At 34.3% G+C, this 26,526-nt stretch overlaps 1 protein-coding gene across 7 annotated transcripts in view; it reads left to right on the top strand.

The window, feature by feature from the left end:
- The window catches only part of Spred (Sprouty-related protein with EVH-1 domain), a 300,286-nt gene that overhangs the window by 179,726 nt on the left and 94,034 nt on the right, over positions 1-26,526 (top strand). Inside the window, exon 1 of one of the 7 annotated variants that reach the window (XM_081725819.1) lies at positions 17,331-17,684. The exons of 1 other annotated variant lie outside the window; for it this stretch is intronic. In XM_081725819.1, coding sequence (XP_081581945.1) covers positions 17,533-17,684 — 152 coding nt within the window. In that variant the 5' untranslated portion in view covers positions 17,331-17,532. Of the gene's footprint in view, positions 1-17,330; positions 17,685-18,033; positions 18,072-19,014; positions 19,119-26,526 lie in introns of those variants that run through there. 5 more of the 7 variants (XM_081725825.1, XM_081725818.1, XM_081725824.1 and 2 more) reach the window with 5 other exon arrangements.

Genomic DNA, 26,526 nt, shown 5'->3' with positions numbered 1-26,526 from the left:
TATGCTGGGTGTGTTGTCAAAATGTTATCTGGTATTTGTTCAATTTACGGAAATAATATTTTATATTATTTTAATACACTTAAAAGAAGCACGTGAAAAGTTATAGTGAGAGGGTGCGTGGACTTCGATTTCCTTTTTGCACACCCACAGGAAAAGCTCTGGTTACTCATACATACCACCAGAAATTAAATACTGTGTTCATTTGCTCCCATATGTAAGGACGTTTCAATTAATTCAGTGGTTCCCAATGTGGGGTCCTTGGGACCTAGTCATGGGGTCTGCGATTACTAAAAATTGAAATGTGTTGTAATAAAATGGAACTCACAGTTGTTTTGCAAGAAGTTTTAAGATTAAGAAACTGCAGCTGTGGGCAGTACGAGAACAAAACAATAACTATTCGTTATTTCCTGTGCTCAAAGATTTCATTGATTCTTCAGGTGAAAAAACTTTCTGCTGAAACACACACTTGAGAGTATTAGATGCAAGTTTTCGAGAATATTTCCGTTTCAAGACTGGTAATGGTTGGATTGAAAATCTTTTCATTAATGTAGTAATCCATGACATAGAAGGTATGAATCTCTCTAACACAGAACAATTTCCCTACTAGAGCTACCCTGCGATACTTCATGGAAAAACGTTTTCAAAGAAAAAGAACTTTGTAGTTTCGGTTGCGTGTGCGCTGTATGATGAGTTTTCTAAAAAGGCATTGCAATGTTTGGGATGCCTTTCCCTACAACTTATTTATGTGAGCAGACCTTTTCTGCTCTTTGCAGTATAAAAATCTTAAAGCGAAATAGTCTTGATGTGGAATCAGATCTAAGATACGAGTGACAAAACTTATTGCAGATTTCAACGCAATTATGGAAATACAAAGAATTTCACTCCTCACATTAGCTACCCCACATTTGAGAACATTGTGTATAAAGCGAATTTCCTTCTTTTTTTTTTTAAAAAAAAAAATGATTTTCTGTATTGAAAGTTACTGTATTTTCAATTGAAATTTCGTTCATTAGCAAACAATCTATAGAATAAATTACTTATTGCATTATTTTTCTTGATCTTTTTCTTGTCAGTGGTAATTCTAATTAGTATATATTTTAATACCATGTGAAATTTCCAGGGGCGTAAATAGGAGCCCCGCAGACCTCGCATTGCGGAGGGCCCAAGCCATCAGGGGTCCCCAAATCGTAAAGTGGGACGTAGAGAAGGGGCCCCACTCCACTGTTTGCGGCGGGGTCCCCAAGACTTTAGTTACGCCACTGTTGAGAACCACTGAATTAATTCATATGTATTACCCAAAAAGGTAAATTCGTTAATTGCAGTTAGTGGTTAGAGTAGAGAATTAATAAAATTGAAGTTTTTTTATTATTATATGCAGCATTTACATAGAGGAAAAGAATAAATGTAAATAAAATGAGAATAATAAACCTTTAAAAAACAATAGCCAATCATTAGTAATATTCAATGATTGGTTATTTCCTGTTCCACTGGGCATTAAGCCTGTTGTGTTGTCCTTGTGAAATAAATAAATAAATATACTCTTCTTGTTGAGGAAAATTAAGCAAATTGATTATTTGCATACTATTTTTGTACAATTGAATGATTAAGTACAGAGTTAGAAAAATTCATTATCTTCAAGCGTGTTACGTAATTTTACTGACACAATTTTACTCACGGAAAATCCTTAAAAGTGCAAATGAAATGGAAATTCATTCACAATATTTAATTGTTTAGATGAGTAGTTGACCATTAGTAGATGAAGTGTTGTCCATTAGAAATGATAATCGTGAATTGTGTACTTCACTTCCTTCAAAAGTAGATAAGCAAGACGTGTATACGACATAGTATATTTAAAAAACAAATGAATGAAATAACCTAACGGAAACTGTACTTAGTGTTATCAGCTTTTGATATTCCGAATACTAAGAAGATAGTATGCCTTATCTCTTTCATTGTTCATTTTCTTATGAATTAGAATAATTTCATTCATTGCTGTTGCTATCTTTAGTCACTATCTTGTTTATGTTTTTATCATATTGACAATTTTATCCAGGCCATCAAGTGATTAATTTACAATAATAATTTTTCATTCATAAACTTAATGTTAAGTAGATTATTACGTTAATATTTCTATCTATCTATCTATCTATCTATCTATCTATCTATCTATCTATCTATCTATCTATCTATCTATCTATCTATCTATCTATCTATCTATCTATCTATCTATCTAGATAGATAGATAGATAGATAGATAGATAGATAGATAGATAGATAGATAGATAGATAGATAGATAGATAGATAGATAGATAGATAGATAGATAGATAGATAGATATAGGGTGTCCCAAAAGTAATGGTAAAAATGAAAACACAGACTCCTGATACCAAAACAAGCAAAAAAATTTATATGACATAGTCTGAACGTGGACAGGGTAGCTTCGAATGTAGGGGGGAAAGGAACTTCACACCTGCCTATCGGGAAAGTAATAGGAGTCAGAAATACATAAAGCCGGGTCAGAAGTACATAAAAATCATCGGCTAGACATGTTAAACACATGTACAATTGCTTGACATAAGTATGCAAGGGATTCTCCACATATGGTCTGAGGATTCCCCGAATGACTTTTCGGCACGGGCAATGCAACAGTGCAGTGAATAAGGACAAAATACAGTACGAAGTTGTTGTTATCCATGAATGAGAACAAAATAGAGGTCAAAGCAAAGTGCACTTAGCATGGTTGTACTAATCTCAGAGAGAGTGTGGGAATCAAAGGATATTTTACAGGGAGGATGAAGTGTACATCAGAGAAAATTAACATGGGGAAATTCAAAACTTACGGAAAACATACAGTTTTACAAAGGGCGTTTCCCTCTCATCCTCTCTGATTTTTGTGTATTTCCCAACACCCTTCATAGCTTCTATTATTATTCCGGTAGGCAGGTATGAATTTCATTTCCCATTTTCGAAGCTGCCTAGATCCGCCCCTGTTAACTTCCAGACTATATGTCATATTTTTTTTTGCTTGTTTTGGTGCCAGTAATCTGTGGTTTCGTTTTTCGCCATTACTTTTGGGACACCCTATACACACACACACACACACACATATATATATATATATATATATATATATATATATATATATATATATATATATATATATATATATATATATATATATATCGCTGTGAAGTAAACATTTTCAGAAAACGAAGTCACAAAATGCCAGAGTATGTACTTGTATATAATGAAATGTAATGAAATTGACAGGAACCATGCGGTATCTATCAAATCGTAAGATCATAATAGATTTAAATAGTGATAGCATCATTACCTGTCTTTAAAAAAAAAAATACAGATGCCCTGCTCTCTATTTCTTGCCTTACATGTTGCCATCATTGTAGACTTCAAATTTTACTGACAAATTGTATTTTTGCTTTCTTTCTTCTTACGTTTACTTCTATTCAGTGGCGGATCCACGGAGGAGGAAGCAGGAGGTATGATCGTTCCCTCAAAGACTTCTTTATTTTTTACTTCCAGTAATAATTCATTGTGGTACACAAATATGGCCGTTCCTCATCGATACAGACTGTGTGACACAAATCTAGCAAAGCCTAACCAAAGTTTATAGTGCTTAATATAGACATAGTGGATATTTTTCTTTCTATTCTTAGGTCCGGCCGCGATAAGCCCCAAAGAAACTAGTCTAGGATTCATCCTTTGCATATGCAGCTGTAGGAAGGAGAGTGAAACGACTAAAACTCTTTAAATCAAGAAGTTATATTTTAACGTTGTGGATATAGGAGTGGAATGCGATGTACAGTCAACGACAGAAATTTTCCGTTTGATGAAATTAGTTTTGTAAATAACTTTAGAATAGACAATTTAAGTGCAATTTCCAGTAAATTAAGACGAATGTAATTTTCTGTACGTTCCAGCCATACCACTGCTATTCTCAAAATAAATTGTACCAAGCGGAAAGAGCTTTTGTCGCTGACTGTACAATTTCCTTTATCTTGATTTCAAGAAGAAAATTAGAGCTTCTTTTCGGAAGTCTCACCGAATCTGACACATTTGGGTTGATTGATTGGTTTGTATTCACGTTCTTTGTCAGCAGCAGGGCTATATAGAATTTATTTATTTATTTATTTATTTATTTTATTTATTTATTTATTGGACACCTATTACAGGAAAAGAATATTCCCATTTACAATATGCTTACATAATTACAAGCTTTATAAATATTGAGACACACAACAAAAAGAAAAAGAAAATAAACATGCAATTAACATCACGAACATGAGAAAACACAAGTAAGAGATATATTTGTATTAATTCCTTCAATAAGAAATGCAAATATACAAATAGAACCTAGTAAAGACTATGAAATCATCCCTTCGTGACAAAAATGAATGAAATACAAACAGAACATAACAAAAATATAAATATCCAAAATATAAATGTTGAAATAAGATTTCTGTCAAGAAGCAGAAATGTTTTAGTTTAATAGAAATACTCTTTTAATTTCAAAATACCATAATCAATGTCAGGTTCGAACTGAAAATCTCTCTTAATCAAAAATTATATTTAAGAGTTTTTACATAGACTGAATAAGGCATAGCAAAATCTAAGTCGACATTCTCCTGTATCAGCTTGTTGTATAATCGACAAATTCTCGTAATAGGTGAGTTTAAATGTGCCATAGTTTGAGACCTGTTGCAGATAAAAGGTAATCGATTTCTTAATTTTTTAGATTTTATATTAAAATTCAATAGCTTTAGGCACTCTGAACTGTCGACAATTCCGTTCACTCAGAATGAGGCATAGTTAAATTGCTTTCTGAACTAAATCGAACCAGGGACTTTCGTATATCAAAGGAACGCACGCTTATCATTAAACTAGTAAGGAGTCCTGTGACTTTTGAGATTGAGCAGAGAAATGTGGGAGGGGACTAGCATCAGCTGTAGAACCGCATATTTTTTAACCTCAAAAACTGCTTTAGAAGTATTAAAATAATGTCCGAGTAAAAGTACACCTATTCTATGCAGCACAAGGAAATATTGATGCATCTCTCAAGGACTGGCACAAAAAGAAAGAAAAAAGGGAAAGAAAGAAAAATACCGGTTTATATTTACAGTTGCATAGGGGTTCCAATCACATTCAATAACACTGCAATGGCAGGAGACTTGTATTTCTTAAAGTGCATTATCTTGTATTATCGATAGGTGTTTGCAACAACTTGATGACCACGATCTATTATTTTAATACAGAAGTAGTTGCGAATTTCTCCATTTAGCAGGGCTTAACTTTAAAAAAAAAAAAAAAAAAAAAAAACTATTGAAGGCAAGTAACGGAAGAATAAGTCCAAAAATTAAAAAAAAACGAAGAAAGAAAGAAAGAAAAGAAAAGAAAAAGAAAACCGCACAGTTGGCAACAAAAAACTTTCAATGAAACGTTATTGCCAATGGTTTGCTTTTATTCGGATACAAATAAATATTGACTATGTGCTAATGTTGAAAATACTGGAAGCCCATCTTCAAGATTAATTTTGTTTGCCGATTTATACTTTAGTGTATCAATAAAGTGCGGAAAGTAAAGCAAAATTAAAATCTTCAGTTTAACAACGTCCCTCGCTTGATCTGTAGGCTCAGGGAGACAGATGAAAAAATGGAAGTGAATGATAAAAACAATAACTGGTGGAATGAGAAATTGGAAGAAAACGAGAGTTCATCGAGAAAACTGTGAACATGAAATTTCCACTAAAAACTCACATGCGCTGGGATCGAATAAAGACCATCTACTTCTGGGTCACCGTGCCTCTAGAAGTTAGACCCGTAGGCTAAATACACAAAGTAGTACTATTTTTCATAGTTCTCTGGAAGATTAGTTCCTGCACGTCTCGACCAGCATGTTGTATTCACGATTGAATTTCTGGGTAACATCAACCGCAATTATAATAATGTTGTTTCCATTTAGGAATTATTCGGTTCTTTTTCCCTAAAGTGCCATGTCTGCATATGGAAGTGCATACTTACCAGTGGTAACAGAATTCAAGGTAACTCATATTAGCTTTTAATAAGGGAAGCATTGCGTGCTCGAGAAAGACATGCATAGATATTCCGCAATTTTATATGATCTTCCGCATGAATTATCTATTACTCTCGTCTAAAATATGCTATTCAATATTTAATCCTGTAGTATTTTTGAGTCAAGTGCTAACATATTCTGTGGACATCGCCATGGATTCAACCTCTGGTGGCAAACATGTGGTTTGCGTACTGGCAACTACGTTACCATACGCGCCTTTGGCGTGGGAGATACAGATTTGAGTCGCAGTGGGGGCTCATGATATTTGGATAGCACGTTGAGTTTTAGGTCCACATCTCATACGACCTCAGTGCTGAAAACGAAAGTTAAACTTCAAGCTAACCATCAATAATTGCAATGTCATTCCACACATCTTCGGACGCAGTCCTGAGTTTACGAGTTAATATAACATGGATTCTGAAAAGAGACACTTAAAATTTTAACTATTTTCTGTCATGTTATTTACATATTTTTGAGGATTTATGAACACGTAGTAAATATTAGATTAGACCAAAACAATAAATAAATAAATATGATACTGAAGAACATAGGTATTGTTCCTTAATTTCTAAAAGTAAAAAAATGTAGGCTCGTACGAGTTGATTAAAAAAAATAAGAAAGAAACGAAAAGATGATTTAAGTAAGGCTGAGTGTTAAGAAGATTTCACCTGTTACAGCTTTAATTCCTAAAAATTCGTTGTAGAGGTCCTCCATGATTTGTTCAGTTCACCATTATAGACCCCTACATTGATACAAAACATAGCAAAGTAACATATTCCAGATTTGTTTCCAAAAAATTGTTCAATTATATGATACAAAACTAAACTAAACTAAACAAATAAAATAAGACATATGAGATCCGGAGTTAAAATAGGTTTATCTAAGTGTAATTTACTAAAAATTACTTCATATTTCTACCTTGAAAGCTACAGGATTTAGGAATTTCCTTACCTTCACCAGCTTACAGCTCTCAAAGGACACTTGTTTGTTGACCAGGTACACCAGGATATTTATAATCAAATTGGTATAACAAATTATCTTCTGAAGAATTAATCTCCCTGACTTAAGTCACCTTACATATGAAACATGAAGTAGTGAAGTTGCGTTGCAATTGCAATACCTTCTTGAAGATCTACAGTGATGACTTGAGAAGTTTTACTCCGGGGAGATTCCGATACTGAAGGGTGAAAAGTAGTATAGCCTAACCCTATGGCCTACAGAACTCAGAGGTTCAATGCCGCGTTCACAAAAGACCTTCATTGACTTTTGTCCTTAGCCAACTAGATCCAGTTTCTACTTGATATTCCTATTTCTGCGACATCCATCTTAATATTATCCTCCCATCTGTGCCTAAGTCTTCCTAAGTTGTTTATCGATTGGATTTCCAGTTGCTACTTTCTTCCATTCTGGCTACATGACCTGCCCACCTGACCCTTCTAGACTTTATGACACTAACAATGTTTGGTAAACGGTATAAATTATGCAGTTCCTCTTTATGAAGTTTCCGCCATCCACATTCCTTGTTCCTCTTGGGTTTGAATATTCGTCTCAGGATTTTATTCTCAAATACTTTCAGTCTACGTTCTTTCCTGAGAGTAAACGACCATGTTTCGCAAAAAGCATGATTATCGTTTTATATATTTAAAGCTTCAAATTCCTAGACAGAATTCGCGACAACAAAAGATTTTGAACTGAATTTCCTGCTTTCAGTCGACATTTAATTTCTTCTTGGATATGGGTTTGATCTGTTAACACTGATCCTAAATATTTAAGGTATCTACTATGTCGAAAGTATTATTTGATATTTTGAAGCATTCATAATTTGCAGTATAACGGTCCCGGCGAATTTCCATGTATTTAATTTTTTCTGCATTTACTTCTAAACCCATGTTCTTGCAAGCGTTTAATAAGTAAGACCTCTGCATTTCTTTCTATTATCCTCCTATCAACCTCTATTATATTTCCATCATCAGCATACGCCATAACCTGGTCAATACGTTTAGCTCTAGATCTGGTTGCTGTCTTTGATTTTCCTTATAACGTACTCCAGAACAAAGTTGAATAATGATGTCGACAACGCATCTCCTTTTTTTAGATCATTCTTATTTAGAAAGCTCGTGGACCAGGATTTTGCTACTCTGATTTTACTTTTGGATTCACTTAAACACATCTTAATTAATATAACTCCTAACCGAGTCGTAAGCTTTTCTAAAATCAGTAAATAATTGTTGTACCAGGGTACCGTATTCCCGTTTTTTCGAGTATTTCTCGAATGGTAAATATTTGGTCGGTAGTTAATCCATTTCGCCTAAATCTACACTGATAATCTCCAAATAATTTCACCTGCGTATGGGGTCAATCTTGCTAACAGAGTGTTTAAGAGGATTTAATAGGATGTTGACAGAAGAGAAATGCTTCGATAATTAATACAATCAGTTTTATCGCTTTTCTTGTGAATTGAAAAAAAAAAATTAAACAATTTTGTGGCAATTCCTTCTTGTTTCAGATGAGAATAAGTTTCTGTATCTTGTTCCACAATTTTTCCTTCTAGCTAGTTAACTGAGCGGGAATATCGTCTTCGCTCGGAAATCTGCGTTTCTTTAATTTCTTGATAGAAATTCCTACTTCTGTTCGGTTAGGGTCTGAATATATGTTCTGCTGTTTGCATTTCACTTTCTCCACGTACATTAATTTTTTTGGCTCCGTGTTAAGTAAATCGTCACAGAAATCTTTCCGTCTATTCAAGATGGTATCTGTATCGATTTGTTCCGTCGGCTTTCTTTAAGATATAAGTACGCGGTTGATAGAATTTCTTAAATTAGTTGATACCTTTATACATGTACCAAATGTTTCTGCTTTTACTGTTACCGTCAAGAACATTAATTTTACCTTTCAGAAAAAAATCGCGTTTCTTTGTTCTAAAAGTTTTGGAAGTTTCGCACGTGATGTCAATGAAATTTTGTGTAGTTATATCGATCGGATTTTGTAGCCATCACAGTTTTACCTGGCCGAACCATGGTTTGTTCCTATGTATTTATGCGTAATCTAATTTTTCTTTTGTTGAAATTTGATGCTGCCCCTAATAATAATCCCAATATCCTGAACACTAGTGCATTTTAAACGTTCTAAAACCGAGTATCTATTCGACACTTCAATCTGATATTTCCTTTTCGACTGACTCTCCTCTAATATATTTAATTAGTTTTCAAATGCTGAACATTTCCTTTATTCAGTGATAATCCCTCTCTGTTATCGCTACTACCAGGTAGTGGTCAGCGTCACAGTCAGCTCCTCTGAACGACTGCGCATAAATTATGCTAAACTGTCTGTTTCTATCTGTTAAAACGTGATCAATTTGATTATGTGTTTTCTCTCACCTCACGATAATGTTTTTGTATACTGCAAAGTTCACAAGTCTAATGATGTTGTCATCAGTTTCCTTATGCAGACTTCCATTTCCTATAATCAGTTTGGAAATATCCTCTTGTCCTACCTTCGCACTGAAATCCCCTAACATAATTTTCGCATTTAATATATGTAAAACAAAAGAACAAGAATTGTATTATCAACTGGATTTAATGTACGTAATTTCCCAAAGGTTTAAGCAATCCAATAGATGGTTGTCCATAAGCAGGACAACACCAACAAATGTCGGAAGTCTTATACCTTTGAGGAACTCGTGATATATAAGTTCTTTAAATCGTAAACTTTTCAAGTATGAAATTTCCGATAAACTGTCTGTAGTGCGTAGTCATACGTATGGCTAACGTTACAAGCACTATAATAATAATAATAATAATAATAATAATAATAATAATAATAATAATAATAATAATAATAATAATAATAATAATAATAATAATAATAATAATAATCTTACCAATTGAATATAATGTTACAGTAATTTTTTTACATTGCTAATTTGTTTCTATATTTTTTTTTTTTGCATATGTAAAGTACTTACCAATTTATATTAATTTCCACCAATAAATAAATTCCAATTACATAATAATTTTCAATTATATAAATTTGCCTTGTTATTAATGAAAACCACAGTTATTATTTTGTATTTGTATGATATTTAACATCCTTGTATTACAACATGCATAATATTTGTGGGCCTTATGCAGAATCGATTTGACGTAAGATTAGCGTCATACTAAAGGCCTGACTACTGCAGAAAACATATGTTAGTCGAACTCTTTAGTATGGCATTAATAACGCGTCAAAACGACTCTGCATAAGGCCCTGTAAGTTTAATAACGATAAGAAACAGAGTGATTTAGTATGTGTACATTCTTGGCTTAATCATTGTTCCTAGTTTAAGGTAAGTTTCCCTAATGTAGGGAAATTTCGTAAGTAAATTTAGCAATAAGGGAAAACAACATTTTCCCTGATAAAACGTGAAAATCCAGGGAAATTTTCGTGTTGACTGATTGACCAACACAAATGCTTAATTTTCTCTTTATTCTTCGGAAATAAACCAATACAATAGCAATAGTGTGTGTGTGTGTCTGTTCAAAGTAGCATAATTTGCACCAATCGCTGCCTGAGTATAATATATTTGTAAAAAAAAAAAAAAGAAAAGAAAAGAAAGAAAAAAAGGAAGAAAAAAGAAAAAGATAAAGTAGAACCAAGAAAACAAATGTGCTTGACATTTTCTTTTAATACTAGCTGAACCTGCGCTCTCTACACACTGCATCATTCACATATGAGTATGTATCTCCTTGTCATTCCTCACATCATCTGCGCATGTCTCTTTACACACACAAGTGAAAGACGTCTTGATTAAAATCGGTAAGGGGTATCATAAAGGAGAGATTTTTGCGATTATTTTTTCAATATCTCGTACCGTTTGTGAGATTTGAGCCTACTTCCGATTGGAGTTTCTAATTTATATATGATCAGTGTTTCCTTTCAGTTTGCATGCAGTATGTGATAAGCAAATACATTACACACAAAATTAATTAGAATATCAGTGGTATGTAGTGTTCATTGGGCAAAACACTCCAAACAATAAAGATCCATCTTAGACTAGAGAAAGGTTATCATTATCATTGGGCCACGAAAGAAACGCCGGAGATATATATACTAACCCGGTATATAAATGTGTAGTGTTGGAATATATAACTCGTAGGATATGATGCTTTACTTTTTAAAATGTCAATACTTTCAGTATACTCCTAAAAATGTAATAAAGAAATAACAGCCATTTTTTAAAAAAATATATTCAATTAGAAGTGAACACTCTACACAAAATTTACAATCGATCAGGGAAAACAGCATCTTTCTGTTATGTCAAAAGAATTGTCAAAAGATATCATTCAAAAGAATTGGCGAGAAACATATAAACTTTTCTTGATCACAAACATATGAACTTAACATTTTAATATATACCTAGGTACAGTATATAGCTAAATTAATCTTATCACATAACTTCTGTCATAGGAATTGGACACTCAACAATCTTAGGAAAATCTGATAAGAAAAGGGAAAATTTTGTGTCAGTTCAGGGAAATGCTCTTATGGAAACCCTCAAACACTGGATTTAATAGTCATTTCAAGTTTTGCTCTGAATGGGGGAGGGAAACCCCCGATATAAGTAGATTTTCACGTTTTTCATTAGTATATGTATATAGTGTATTTCCAAACAATACCGACAATGTTTAGGAGTCGATTTTTGATACCAAGATGACGCCAAAAGTATAGACCAATCTGATGGTACAAGTGCTTCCTTTCAATGCTGTAACCAGCCGAAAGTTTGCAAAAACACACATGACTCAAGAACAAAGTAGGTTTGCCAACCGTACGGTATTTTATCGGATAGTTCAGTTTTTGACAGGGGCGGATCCAGGGGGGCGATCGCCCCCCAGAAGAGGAAACATCCTTATTTTATATATATAAATAAAATCCATTCCATAGTTTGGAGCCCTTAAAAGTAGCAGTATGACAATCCACCGCCCCCCCCCCCAGAGGTCGGTCCTGGATCCGCAACTGGTTTTTGACCTCCTGGTCCCGTGTCCGGTACGACCTCAATACCGGATGTTAAATTTCCGATGATTTTCCCTCTTATTAGTCCTATTTTCTGTTCTATTCAGATTACTTTTTAATTCCGGAGAGAGTAACTTAAGTTGAATCTGGATTCTAAAATGAACCTGGATTCCAAATTTACTGAACTTATCAAAACTGCTAAAGGTCGACAAAAGTAAATTTTTAAGAGCGCAGCTAGCACTGCTCCATCCTCAACTACATCTTCCAATTAAATAATGCATCCAGATCCAGTAAAAGTACTCGTACCTAGGCATTATTAGACATTACCAGCCCCAGCGAAGCTGGTAAGGCTTATTTTTCAAGTATATTTTGTGCATGCTATAATTATATTGCCAATTATATGTGTTGTGCTGTTTTAAATACTGCGATATATTATTGATGGTAGACTACAAAGTTACATGTGGCGACCCAACCAAAACTGAATAAGTAAGTTTAATGAATGCTTGATAAAGTAAGTAAAGTTACTAAATTCGGTCTCCGAATCGCTCAATTTTATTGAAGTAACTACTCTCAGTTTGTTCACATTTTTGACGAGCGATGATATCACAATCTTAAGAGTAAGTACTCCAGGAGGGTGTCCGGTATTTCCATTTTCAAAAGTTGCCAACTCTAGAACAAAGTGTAGGATCGAGGACGAGTAAAAGGGAATGTCCATTATCTTTGCTCGTAAATTCCATTAATGCACGATCGGATGTGGTGCAGAGGCGGCGCAAGGATGGTACCGCAAAGAAACTGGAGAATCCCTGTGATTTTTTTTAAAAATCAAAAGTTGAATAAGGAAAATAGTCATTAATTATGATACTTTAACAAACAAAAATCAAAGTACATAGTTTAAGTTAGATGAACACTGTTAGATTTCGAAAGAAGGGGGAATTCACTATACATGTTTAATTAATCTACTTCGTCTCGATACAAAAAATAAAGGTCCGGAGGAAGAACTGAAATTAAACAAAATCTTTAATGCTTAACAGTTATGCTTCTCAGGTTAATAAGTACGGATGACAAATTAAAGTTATTATTGTGCAAAATTTCGTGGAAAAAATGCCAAAAAAAAAAAAAAAAAAAAATGGGAAAATTTGCAGGCACGATGTTATTACCATAAACTTTCATGGTCTGGGATCGAACGAGGGACTTGTCGCATCAGAAGTGAGTGATTTATCATTAAACAAATGTGTCTCCTCCTTGGGAGAGAAACAAGTATGATTTTGATTAGTGCTGGGCACAATTACCAGTTTTTCCGTTTCCGGCTTTTAGGAAAACGAAAACCAATTTTTGAAAATTTCCATAAACGGTTTTCGTCGAAACCGGTTCGGGTTTTCACGGAGTCCGGTTTCTCCAAAACCGGTACAGTTTTTCATCGAAACTGGTTTTACTTTTTTCGAAAACGTACTATACCTTTAAATGTTCTTTAAAAAAAATGTTTAAAAACAAAACTAATTTTGCCGTAAACGGATCCAGTTTTTGGAGAACAAAACTCTACTCTGGTGAAAAACCGAAATGGTTTTTGGAGAAAACCGAAACCGGTTTCGGTGAAAAAATCGAACCGGTTTTGAAGAAAACCGAAATCTCGATTGTTCGGATTTCGGTTTTTCTAGAAACCGGTTTCCGGTTTTATAAAGAAACCGGTTTTCCCCATCCCTAATTTTGGTAGATCTGTCGAGTAAATACTGTGTGTGATAAACCAATGTACAAAAAACACTGACGCTCAAATTGTGGATTTCATAGAATTTTCTTCATCCAGAAACGACAAGTATATTTTTCTTAGTAAGTTATTCTCACCTGGTGGCCTGCGTCCCTCCAGAGATCACAAATAGATAGTCGGTGGAACGCCGTTACAGTACCTTTTAATACATTTTATTATTGTGTCTTATTAGCGGCGCAAATCTGTCTTCAACACTGAAAGGGGGGGGGGGACGTAAGACCGTTCTCATAATCTTTTTTTCTTTTTGTTAAGCGATGTTCAAAATATTATGAAGTCGAAAAACAATGCTGTAAAGGATCAGGGGAGCAGAGTTATTTTCAATATTGGGAGGCTGGCAGATTTGAGGCTTATTCTGGGGAGGGGGGACATCAAATTCATCTCACTTTTTTTTTGTGGCAATCGGACACAAATCATAACATTTCTCCCCAAAAAGTACATTTCAAATCGGATTATTGAGGGGGACAGTCCCCCAGTTCAAAGATTGGAGGGGACATGTCCCCCTCATCCCACTTGCGATTTGCGCCAGTGCTTATTATTTGTAAGGAAGAAGGTGTCATACGGAGGTCGTAGTTTTCAAAAGGCTGAGAACTAATATTCCAGGTTAATTGAATATATATATATATATATATATATATATATATATATATATATATATATATATATATATATATATAACTTCATGAACAATATATAAAAGCATCTAGTAGATTAGATTTAAGAATCTTAAGTACCTGTATTATTAGTCGTATCATTGATAACGAAGTGATTGAGACAGTTTTCTAATGGTGGAGGGACGGGGAAATAGAATTCTACGATGCCTAAATTTTATTTTTGTTTATACATATTTGTGGACATTATCGACATCTAGAACCTTCAGCTCGTCACATATAAGGGTCACGTCCCTCCGCAAGCATTCTATCTAGAAAAGGAGGTACCTGTATGTTATTTACCATCCCGGCATTTGCCTGGTATGAATGTGGAAAATCCAGGGAAAATCTCATTCAGAATATCTGACCTGAAACAAAAAATGTTACACCTTTTCAAACGGGTGTTCCCACCGCCAATCGAACATGGAACCGCTGTGATTATGCTGCGCGAGGCCACAACGATGTCTAAGTAAAGAAGCTCAGGGGCGTAAATAAGGCCTCCCCAGACCCCGCATTGCGGAGGGCTCCAAGCCATAACGGTGTCCCCAAATCGTGATGTAGGGCTAGAGAAGGGGTGTCATTCTATGTTGTCTGCAGGGTGGCCCCCAAGCCCTTAGTTACGCCACTGAAGACGCTCATAACCAGATGTCAAAAACAAGTTGCGGTGGCAGGGACTAAGTCGAGAAATAACATTGGTAATTTCAATTCATATCTGATAAGGTAGATTTGCTGTGTGTCCTTCGTATTAGTGTATCACGTTACGATACACAGCATTTAGCAGATGTTTTACGATTAATTCTACAAAACCTACGTAGTCAGCAACAGTGGATTAAGTTGTATAGATTGCTTCCTCTACTTGCAATAACTATTTCGTAACCTGATAAACAGTGAAACGAAAATATTTTAAATTCAGAAGAAATTGTTCCAGGAACTAACTGAAGGATTCTTAAGAGTGACGACACCAGTTTTAATTACTTGGGGGACGATGCAAGGGGAAGGAGTAAAAAATAAATAAATTGAGGGACAAATTTCTTGTACAGCGAGAAGGGTAGTTAATACTATTTGCTTTGCATTACAATATAACGTATTTAAAGGCAGGCGTTTGCGCTCCTATTTCCCTTCTAGCGTTGTTACTGACTATTAAACTTTTACATAATTCAGGGCATCAAAAACATATTAAAGTATAAAAAGTACAGCGAAGGAAACGCGGATACGATACTTCAATAGTAAGAGGGGAAATGATAGACCAACATATGTAATAGAGAAGGTAAATATTTCGTATAATAGGAACTTCAATATTGTATTAGTTCATGTATTGAGAGAGATATGAAAGTGCTAGATTTTTCTAAAGTAAAAGGCATTAATAATAATTACAGTTACAAGAGATGCAAAGTACCACGCAACCTTTATAAAACGTTGTCCCCATCGAAAAGACAGTTATTTATTTCTGTTTCCGAGAGTTAATTCTGCACCCAGATGAAGTAGATTACATACGTGCGTCTCTTCTTTCGAAATCTAACAGTATTCTTCTAAACTGAACGATGTATTTTGATTCTTGTTCGTTGAAATATAATACTTATGATTGTTGTTGTTCTCTCACTCGAGTTTTGATAATACACCAAACAGTCTGCAGTTTCTTTGGGTGCCACTGTTGCATTTCATTCAATTGTGCATTATTGAATCTACAAGTAAAAAATGGCCATTCCCTTTAACCCGACATTTTGTTCACAAATTATGGCTGTTTTTCCATTTTCCTACAAATTTTCGGCTGGTTATAGTGCCAAAAGATAGCATTTCTACACCCTGGTTAGTCAATAATTTTGCCTCATCTTGGTGTCAGGAATCACCTCCAAAAAGTTGTCAATGTTGTTTTGAAATACCCTTTATATATCAAACTCAGAGGAGCAGTTAAAGACGCAACTGTTTTGACTCCTTGTAAATAATCAAGTTATTTTGATCTGATTTGATTTGTTTAAGTTTTAGGTGGGATCCAAACCGCATGAGCTACCGCCAGGAATCGAACCTAGGCCTTTCATATCAAAAGCGCGTACGCTAACCGCTTTCGTAAATTAAATTATGAATTGTTTAAATGTTGCTCTTCTACCTTTTCAGTCTTGTTTTTTTTTTATTTTTTTTTTAAACAAAATTTACTTTTTTATTCCTGTCAGTAGCCTGAGCTTCCCTTGCTCGCTCTTAGTTACGCCCCCTTCCCAATAGGTTGGAAACCACTGAGATAAACTGTAAAGCCGATTACGACCAATCATTTTGATAACATAGACCTCATTACTTTCGATTATTTTCAAGAGTATCAATTTGTCATATCATATGTTAAAATCTTGTATCTTGTATTTGATCAGATTGAGAGTCAATTATATTTATCATTCCTTCCATCCCAATTTATAAATTGTTTTATTTCATACAGGGACTTTTATGAAGTTGTTTCCGCCTACAACAAACAAAACTATATTAAACTATACAAAACATATTTTTGTTAATAATCTATTCACTATACATAAAATTTTTAATTTTATGTAAAATAGACCAAGTTAATGGTTGTGTCGATAAATCAAAGATTTTTATATCTTGCATATATATCTACATTTCAGAAAAAAAATAGCGTTTCTGTAGCCAAGTGTATCCTGAAAGAAAAAAAAAGAAAAAAATGATACTGACTTACGCAATATTTATCATTCATATATTAACGAATCACTAAAACCGTTCAAGCATGTCAAAGACTTGCACCGATATCATTCACTCAGTTGCAAGTGTAATTAATTACTTCTAGCCACCTGCCCTCTGCTCTCTATCGCAGAAAGCAACTCATTAACAACTAAGCTGGTGCCGCCATTTTGACTTCAATATCCTTCCGCCAACCTAAGACAGCTCTGCTAGAATTGACAACAACAATAAGCCAATAGAGGAAACAAATTCGTATACATTTTTGTTTAAAATATAATACTTAGTGCGACTATTTTTAATGATATCATTTAATTTCTGCACTTAATTGGATGAAGTACGAACTATATCTTTGAATGATCAAGTTACATGGTTGTATGTGAACCGTCCTTCCCATTTCCTGTGTGTCGAGATTTCCTGTCTGATGCATTGTATGTGCCTCAAAAATGGTGGAAAAACGAAACAAATGGCAAAAAAATAGGATATTTTATTCCGAAAAACATGACAGAGGGATATGAAGAGTAAGTACTGCACATTTCTTCTTTCTTACAACAGTATCTATCTTAAAAATGAAGCCTAGAACTGGGCCAGGTCATCGCATGTCGACTGCTCGCCACCATTTTCCACAGTTTGTGCTTCTTGATGTTCGGTATATTTGAAAATATCTTCTTTCCTTGAAAATGTTGTTCTATATATGTGCTCAAGAGGATTTTTTTAACTCAGTATTTTGCACATTTTCATATTAAAATTGTTGTCATAGGGTGTGTATGATGTGCAGTGGGAAAAGTGGTACAACTTCTATTACGAAATCTTTGACAGTAAAGAAATCAATGGGCAGAAAGTTTCATTCATAACTGGCAAGTGGCAACAAGATCAATCACGCGAATGATCGAGGTAATAAACTACATGTACGTGCTCATAAAGCTGTAACAAGTTAATTGTTAACGGAAGTGACGATTTCTATAAACTTCAAGAAACTTTCCAAGGTGTTTGTATTGTAGTATTATTCAACTGATAAGTTTATACTTTATTCAAATGAAGTGGAAAAAGCTTCAGTCGGAGTAATCTAGTAATTTTACTTAGCATAGAACAGTTTAGTAGACATCGGTTTCACACTTGAGAATCGGTTTCAGATTTCATGGCGTTTTATTTCGTATCCGTGATTGGAAAAGCTTCTTGACACATTAATTTCTTCTCCAACTTCGTTAAAATAACGAGTAAATTAACTAGTCAAATTTAATTGATCCTTCTGTTAATTACTGGCAGCGAGTAAATCAGTTATAAACCGTGATAAACGAGAAAGAACTTTGGGTTACGGTTTCGGTCACATATGATGTTAGGAGTACACAACAGGGTGCGAAACTAGTTACGTCCTGGATAGTGCAACAAAATCAATAATAAAGCAGTAGTAATTGCTGTCTTGATGTAGAACCAACATGACAAAGAAGAAGAAAAGTGTGTTCCTGTGGTGTATGCTTCGAATAGACAAAGACAAAAGTGTATACATGTTCGAATTGCTATGGATTAGTGCTTCAACTTGTGGTTGAACCCGGGATTTCGCCTTCCAACAGTATAACCACATTGTTACAGTGGATGTTGCAAATTATTTTAGTTATGACGTTCGCTTACCGATGAGTGCAGAATAACGAGCATTCGGCCTAAATTTGGTAGTTCTAACGTTCAAATGTTACCGGTACTTAAAAAAAAAAAAAAAAAAAAAAATAGGGTAAACTTTATAGTACACGCTCCAGCTGCGGGTAATAGTATACATGAGAACCTCCTGATCTGCGTTTCTTCTGTGTTCTATTACCACTTCTACATGAAATACCATAAATTTTCTACGTAGTGCAATAGTAAGAAGTATCCATGTGCACAAGACGTGCGATATGCGTTAAATCCCCCCCCCACACACAGATAAAGTACAAGGGCACTACACATGCAGATATAAAGTACAGGTACGTTCTTTTTTATTTATTTTTTTTTTATCAGTCGATAAGTAAATAAAAGTCGCTTTGTTACCACTTTTGTAAGTTCGTACACAGACAATGAATAATCCCTAAAAGTATGAGCGTCCTGCTCCTTCGGGAACTGATGCAGCTTCATGTATACTATATCCGGTTACGGAAGTTTTGCCCCATTTTCATAAAATTAATAGACTGTAATTTCTCGTTTCTGAGTGAGTAAAGGGCCTTGTAAAATTAACCCGAAATTTATAATAAAGTAATTTCTACCAGCTTAGTCAACTATCCACCACATACTAAAACCTTACTTCAAACGAACAAGATAATGCCGGTTATGAGTTCAATACTATTCCCATAGAAAGTCGAATTACGATAGTAAGTATTCTGACGTTAATTTATCAGTATGAATGTTAGGTTTATTAATGATTTAGCGGTATTGTAAAACACATGAAGAAAAGTAATGTCACTATAAATTGTGAGACTACAGAAGTGTATTTGGTATATTTCTGTGATTGTATTGGGAGTATGTTTAGTACAAGGGGTCCAGAAGCACGTAAAAAACACAAAATTTACAGGAGAAATGAATGATACAAGTACTTAGACGTAACATAACGTAACCAAATCTGACCTAACCTAACATAAACTAACCTGAGCCAACCTCAACTAACCTAATATTAGTAGAAATAAGCGAAATTCTGTATTTTTTTTTTTTTTTGAAAATTATGCGGGACCCCTACACTAATATAACATAAACTAAACTAAACTAACCTAACCTAATCTAAACTAACCTAACCTACCCTAAACTAACCGAATGTGAACAGAAAATACCAGAATTGTAGTATTTTTTAGAGAAAAGAGCTGGACCCTTTCCGCTAAACATAGGCCTTGTATTGTGCTGAAATTCACCGTGACGCCAGCACACCAAATCCTTGCTATTCGCTTCCGCTCACTCATACTCCCACGCTTGCCGGTGAGTTACAACACAGATTTCTTTGTGTAAGCATCCCTGCAGAAATGAAAAGTCGCTAATAGAGTTAGGAGTTTCTGAAATACTACTGTATTTCTAGTTACTAAGTGTCCGTAAACACATTAGCGCACTGATTCTCAGCAGGGTCGTAGGCATTTTTTAAAATGAATTGTGTAATTCTTGTTGGAATATTGTAAATCGGATGTAAGGAAACGTGATAGGCTCTGATAGATTAAGGATTATGTGATAGTCGATATGTATAGAAAAGGGCGTGTATTTGTGTCATTTTCTTGTGGGTGATAGCTTGACAATATCCACGGTCGGTTCAGTGTTTAAATGTATTTATAAAACTACATCAATGCAAAGTATCCAGGTAGAATATAATATCTCGATTAATTTTGTTCTAGGTTTTTTATAGATAGGCTAGTTGCATTTAGTTTCATCCACCATACTATACAGTAAACAGTGCCTTAAATATTTTATCTGTTTCACTGGTACAACGTTTTATTGACATCTTTATTATTAAGATATGCTTATTTGACTTCAGTTTCGGAAAATTCGAGTATATGCTTTGTAGAAAGTTCATGTTAAATATTGAGTTCCTCTTTGTTAGTAGTTTCCCCCTACTGTAACCTTATTTAGTGTTGAGTACTCTGGAGTTACAGTAGTACCAGTACTTGGGAAATATTTCATACCAGGGCTCCGTCTTTGTTTTCGTCGTTATTTTTTGTTTCATTTTCTGTCATGATTTAATAGTTAATTGTTTAAATATATGACTGAATAAATTTTGTGTATTTTGAAATACTAGAATTAAAGAAAACTATAGGAAGATCGTTTATGTTTGAGGCATAGACAAAAAGTACTTTGGTAGTTTATACTGGATCATTGCTTTTGAAACTTAACACACTGTACTTAAACCAGGTATCATGCCATTAATACTTAATGTTCTTAACTACGCGTTGAACCTTTGTGGGCTGAGTGCCAGAGAGTTGAACTCGTTCCCGGTTATTTATTTATTTTATTTTGTGGATTTTCAAACGCAGCTGACCTTGAGGCTTATGTTGTTGATGTTTTCAAAAAGTACTTACTTTAAAGAAAATTGTCCGTATCCAAAGCACACTTTTTGCATTCGTATTGTAAAAGTGCGAAAGTTCTTGGTAATACCTTTGTAGGAATATATGGTTCTTGTAGAAAGTATGGTTCTAAAACTCTTTAACTTAACCTGAAATAGGATCCATCTCTACAAATATTTATACAAATTATTTCGAAGCAAATTATGAAGAGTTGATGTAAAAGCAACATGTTAGCTAAATAGGTTCGGCATTGTCATGTAGTTTTGTGGATCGTGTACCTCTTTGACAGTACTGAAAATTGCGTTGATTCGTAAGTTTGCGTTCAATTCCGTGTCGCCTGATTTTTAAGCAAATTTAATCCATCATGTTCTTTGACCAAGGAAACAACGTCTTGTTCAACTTTTAATTTTACTTCAATCATTGAAGATCTAAAAAAAAAAAAAAAAAAAGTCTTTGAACAGTCACCCCTAGTTTTTTATATTATTATTATTATTATTAATGAAATGGACAGAAGAGGATTTATTAGCATCCTCTTTATGCCGACCACTGACTTTTGTCAAAATATGTTTCTTTCAAATTCGTTAAGATCACTTTACCACAGCTACAAAGCTCATGAAGCCGGAAAGATGTTGAATGTGTCGCTGGGTTTGGGGCTGGGACAGATTAATTGGAAATCTAACCAATAGATCCATCTTTTACTTCTCATTGCATGTTGTTCTAGTCGGGACAGGATTCGTAAAGAATTCGGTAAGTTTGATAATTTCTTAAAGGCTTAACACCAATCGTTCGGGTTTTATTTTAATCGATAATTTTATAGTGTAGTCATGAGAAATTACATTTATCATATGCTTGTGTGTACTTTCAATCTCACTTTGCTTTAAGAAGTTATTTATAAATACTATGGTAGATGGTCAGGGTTGGCTGGTTTAAACCAAAAAACAAAAAATGTTCGTAAAAGTGTAAGTGTTTGTAAAATCTTGATGAACACACATTTGTGGGTTATCACGTTTCACTCCCGTATATTATTCGTATTATATTCAGACCTAAATTCCCCATTCATTACTCAAAAAGATTATACTACAAAAGCAACTTCTTTTTACAAGTTTATTTTGTGATTTTTTTGTAGTTGTTATTATTGTTATGTAATTGCAATCGAAGAAAAATTCTAAATATTGTTTCGTTTCAATGTTTACTATTGATAAAATACATCGAAAATGCCGTACTTTGTGTGTGTGTGTGGGGGGGGGGGTCATACAGACCCCACGAGAGGCATTTAGTGAAATAAGTGTTTTTGGTATCTATTTATGTATAAATGAGTTTGAGCCAAAGTGGACTCAAATAATTCGTATCTTTATTAATTTTTCTTATTGATATGCAGATTAAGTCGGTGTATTTCTTTAATTTGGACCAATAAAAATCGTTGTTAACTAACTTGAACTAAATTAGTTCTTCTGTACTCCGTAGTACTTTGAAAGTGTTCATATGTAATTCTGTGTAATGGTTTCACTTGTGCAACTGTTTATCTTTTTGTCCTTCTGAAATGACTCTTGACAGTTATATTAAGAAGTATGTAAAGATCAGTATAACGTATTTTTTTTTTTATCAGGATTCCTTCGTGAGTGAGTCGGCAGACGTATCGCATTTGTGGCCAATTAGTCCTGGTTCTGAGTTCAAATGGAGGACAATTTCTCTCGGATGTAACTCGAGAAGCGGTTTTTATTACGCTTTAAGCTTATGTGACCCCTTCCAGCATAACCCGGTTGTTGCATAATAACATCAAGGCGAAACAAACTTATTTCTGCCCATATATGATATGAATATATAGAACAAATCATTTAAACCATAAAAACCTGGTTTAAACCAAAAAACCCGGTTTTTTTTGTTTGTTTTTTTAATAAAAACCATGGTTTTTGCCAACCCTGTAGATGGTACAGTAAAGAAGATGAAGTATAATGATGTAAATTATGGCCTTCCTCGCTTAACTCGGCTTGGATAATACCGTCCACCAACACACTCCCTTCCACCCCCCACTTCTAAGCAAAGACCAATATAAAGGACGATAGGCTAAAACTTCATTGTAACCCCTTATATTTGAGTTTTAATACCAACATAGGAAACTAAATTATTAAACCATTTTTAAGTAAAGTACCCCTCTGAACGACCTGTTTTGGTTGTAAATAGTAAGTGGCCGCATTGAAAAGGCTTCTTAGTACCGGTATACTATTAATTTCGGTTTACTTTTCCTTTAACCTCTTCGCTTCCCAGGTCCACGTATTGGCCCTGTGTTCTGAAACGTTATGCTTCTACACATTGGTAATTCTTGGGTATCTGTGCACGAAAATCGCATTACTGGGTTCTCTAGTTAAAAAATTTGTCACATGATAGCATATGATATATTTGTTAATTGTTTTACCACGTATTTTGTTTTGTTTCCATGAATGTTAAGTCAAGATGGCTTCGGTGGAGAGGACGGCGAATAGGCCTACCCAAACATTTTTTTCTATTTTCAATATTTTTCAAGGCAATACTTTTTTAGAGATGTGCCTAATACTTCTAGAAGTAGTAGCAATTTTACATTGTTTTGATCTGCCTAACAGTATTTAGTTTACACGTGTGTTCCGTGTAAGTTCACAAATGTGGACCTCAGGTCTACACTACTAATTCTTAGGGAAGTATCACCTATTTCGTGATATACAATAAAAATGCTAATAAAAAGTATTAAGTTACAGAAAACAAAAGCATACATGACATAAATATTTTATCATCGCATATATGTACAGATGTTTTCCATTTGGGCGATGATATGGCTGGGCATAGGGGTACTGGTCCCCGAACTACAAATGTTAATAGTTTTTTTATTATTATTATTATACACGTAACATTTAACTATTTAAATTTTCCAAACTAATGTCTCTAGTGCCCGCTTTATTGAATGTTTGCATTATTGCTGAAGTCAAGTTCAGTATACAAAGTTGGAAGATTAGGAGAACGGGGGGAAGAAAGACCAGAGGTATTTTCCTAATTTTGAAAAAAAGAAAAAAAAAGGACGCCAGGTACTAAATTATTATTATTTTGATTCTGTGTGTGCCTAAATAAGTGTTAATCCATTTTGCCTGATTCATATCTAATACTTGTGTGAACTTCAAGTTAGGACATGACGGAAAGGTACCCACAAATTGACATTGGGGTCATATTGTGCTATATTTCAATTTAGATTTTTTTTTTTTTATTTATTTATTTATTATGTCGTCGCTTAAACATGTTGCATTAGACTAAATCATGGAATTTCTATCTTAATTGTTCTCTTCGATTTCTGAGTTGTGTGTAATTTCTAACAGTGGCAGATTTAGAAATTAATTTGGGAAGGATCTTTGCGTAGAAATACTTCCTTTTTCTCAGAAATTCCGAAATTTTTTAAACGGAGCGCTTGAGGTTTATCATGATAGTCATGACTATATTAAGTTTTTTTTTTCTTTCTTCTTAGAAATACCGGAAATTTGGGGACTTCTGCCCGAACACACCCTGCCCCGTTAATCCGCTACTGGTGGCCAATGTTGCAATAACAATCATTAGTATCTCTTCCTAGTTATATGAATAAATTCTATTGTTTCTTATTTGAGTTTTGAAGCTGCTCGATGATCGTGAAATTGAAATAAGATACCTTCTGAAAGTACAAGCAGTGACCTAATCGGTTATATGTCACATGCAAAAGAATTTTCCAGTACTAACAATGACAACACACTTCATATATGTACAGTAGTCACTTTAAATCAACACTATTTGTTCTGGGCCCCAAATAACAGGTAACCATAGTCGAGAACCCCCGATGTACTTGAGATGAGAACCCGACGAACCCCGATGTGATATTTTACTGCAATAGCATTTTTTTTTTTTTTTTTTTTTTTCAATACACAAAACCAATTTGTATTCGCATGGGCTGAGTTTTCATTACATTCACCAGCATGTATTTATCGTGTTAATCATCCTTCTATTTTTGCCCATAGGGCATAATCGTGGGAGCTCAACCTAGAGGTTTTCTTTCTCTTAGTCTGATAATCTCTAATCCTTTTTCCCAGGTACCTGAGAGCTCTTCTTCCGTTTCTGTCCACTGTGATGCCACATTGCACTATATCGTTCTTCATACAATCTCCCCACTTTTTGTTTGGTCGAACTAGCACTCGTTTTCCATTCAATTCTATACCATTCATTCGGTGAACTACGTATTCTGAAGATCTTTTTACATGTCCAAACCATCAGTAAATCAAAATCGGCCTAATGCGGGAAGTTGTGTATAGTAAATATGCAAAATTTGGGTCAAATCGGACATCTTGAGGTGTCACTGGCTCCATCTTTCAGTGCATATACCGAACTAGGCAGTTTTACTTCTTGCAATGGAATTTCTTTCATGTTTTCGTTAAAAAAAAAAAAAAGTAATAACTAGGTAATACATTGAAATCGTCCTCTTCTGGTTCTAAACATTTAATTAAATAACATTTTCAAAAATATTGGATCTTAATCCTCGAATTCCGTGAAAAGTGATTTATTAAAGCAAAATTACTTTTAAACAGCAGCCAGTTAGTTCTACATAAAATCCATTTTTTGCACTATTTGTTTTTAAATAATAAACAATAATTGCATAACTCAAGAGGAATATGAACAACATTTGAGGAAATTTTATGTATGCTTGTCCCTTGTACTGGTTAATTTCGTTCGTTCATTTAATGTTGAAGCCTTCCGTTCAATACTGAGGCCTTATGAGACGTGAATCTACAGCTTAACCAGGAATCGTACTCAGATGTCCTGTGCCAAAGACACGTACGTTTACCATTTACCCACAAGGGAGTTCTCGCCTGTATTGAGTTTAGACTTCTGTTTACACATTGACGCGAGGAAACAATTCTGCATTCATTTTCAATCATTTAATCCGAGCATGACTTGAGAGGACGTAAGTAGAATTTGTCTTACGGATTTTATGACAGTTGTTGAATTTTCACTTTTTTTTTCTTTCTTTCTTTATTGAGTTGGTAAGTTCACTTACTTCAGAATGAACACTTCAGCTGAAGAAGGTGAATGAAACCATCATGAAGGTGAATTTTGTAGCACCGAAGTACATGAATTAACTTGACTGTCGTATGAAGGCACGATACGTTACTCTCAGTTTCTCAGGTGTAGTATTTCAGATGCAAAAGAATCAAGTATTACAGAAATTGCTGGTGTGGTAGCAATAAAAAACAAGAATATGCAGGAACACATTACCAATAGTATCTCAGAAAAGAAGTGGAAATTCGTCCATTTACTACATAAGTAAAGAAAAAATGTTAAAATCGAAGACCAAAACTTTTCAAAGTTCTGTAATTGTCTT

The sequence above is a fragment of the Thermobia domestica genome, chromosome 9 (assembly GCF_964235325.1).
Source record: "Thermobia domestica chromosome 9, izTheDome1.hap1.1, whole genome shotgun sequence".
Classification (NCBI taxonomy): domain Eukaryota; kingdom Metazoa; phylum Arthropoda; class Insecta; order Zygentoma; family Lepismatidae; genus Thermobia; species Thermobia domestica.
The sequence above is the reverse complement of the archived record's forward strand: the minus strand, read 5'-3'. Positions and strand labels throughout refer to the sequence as shown.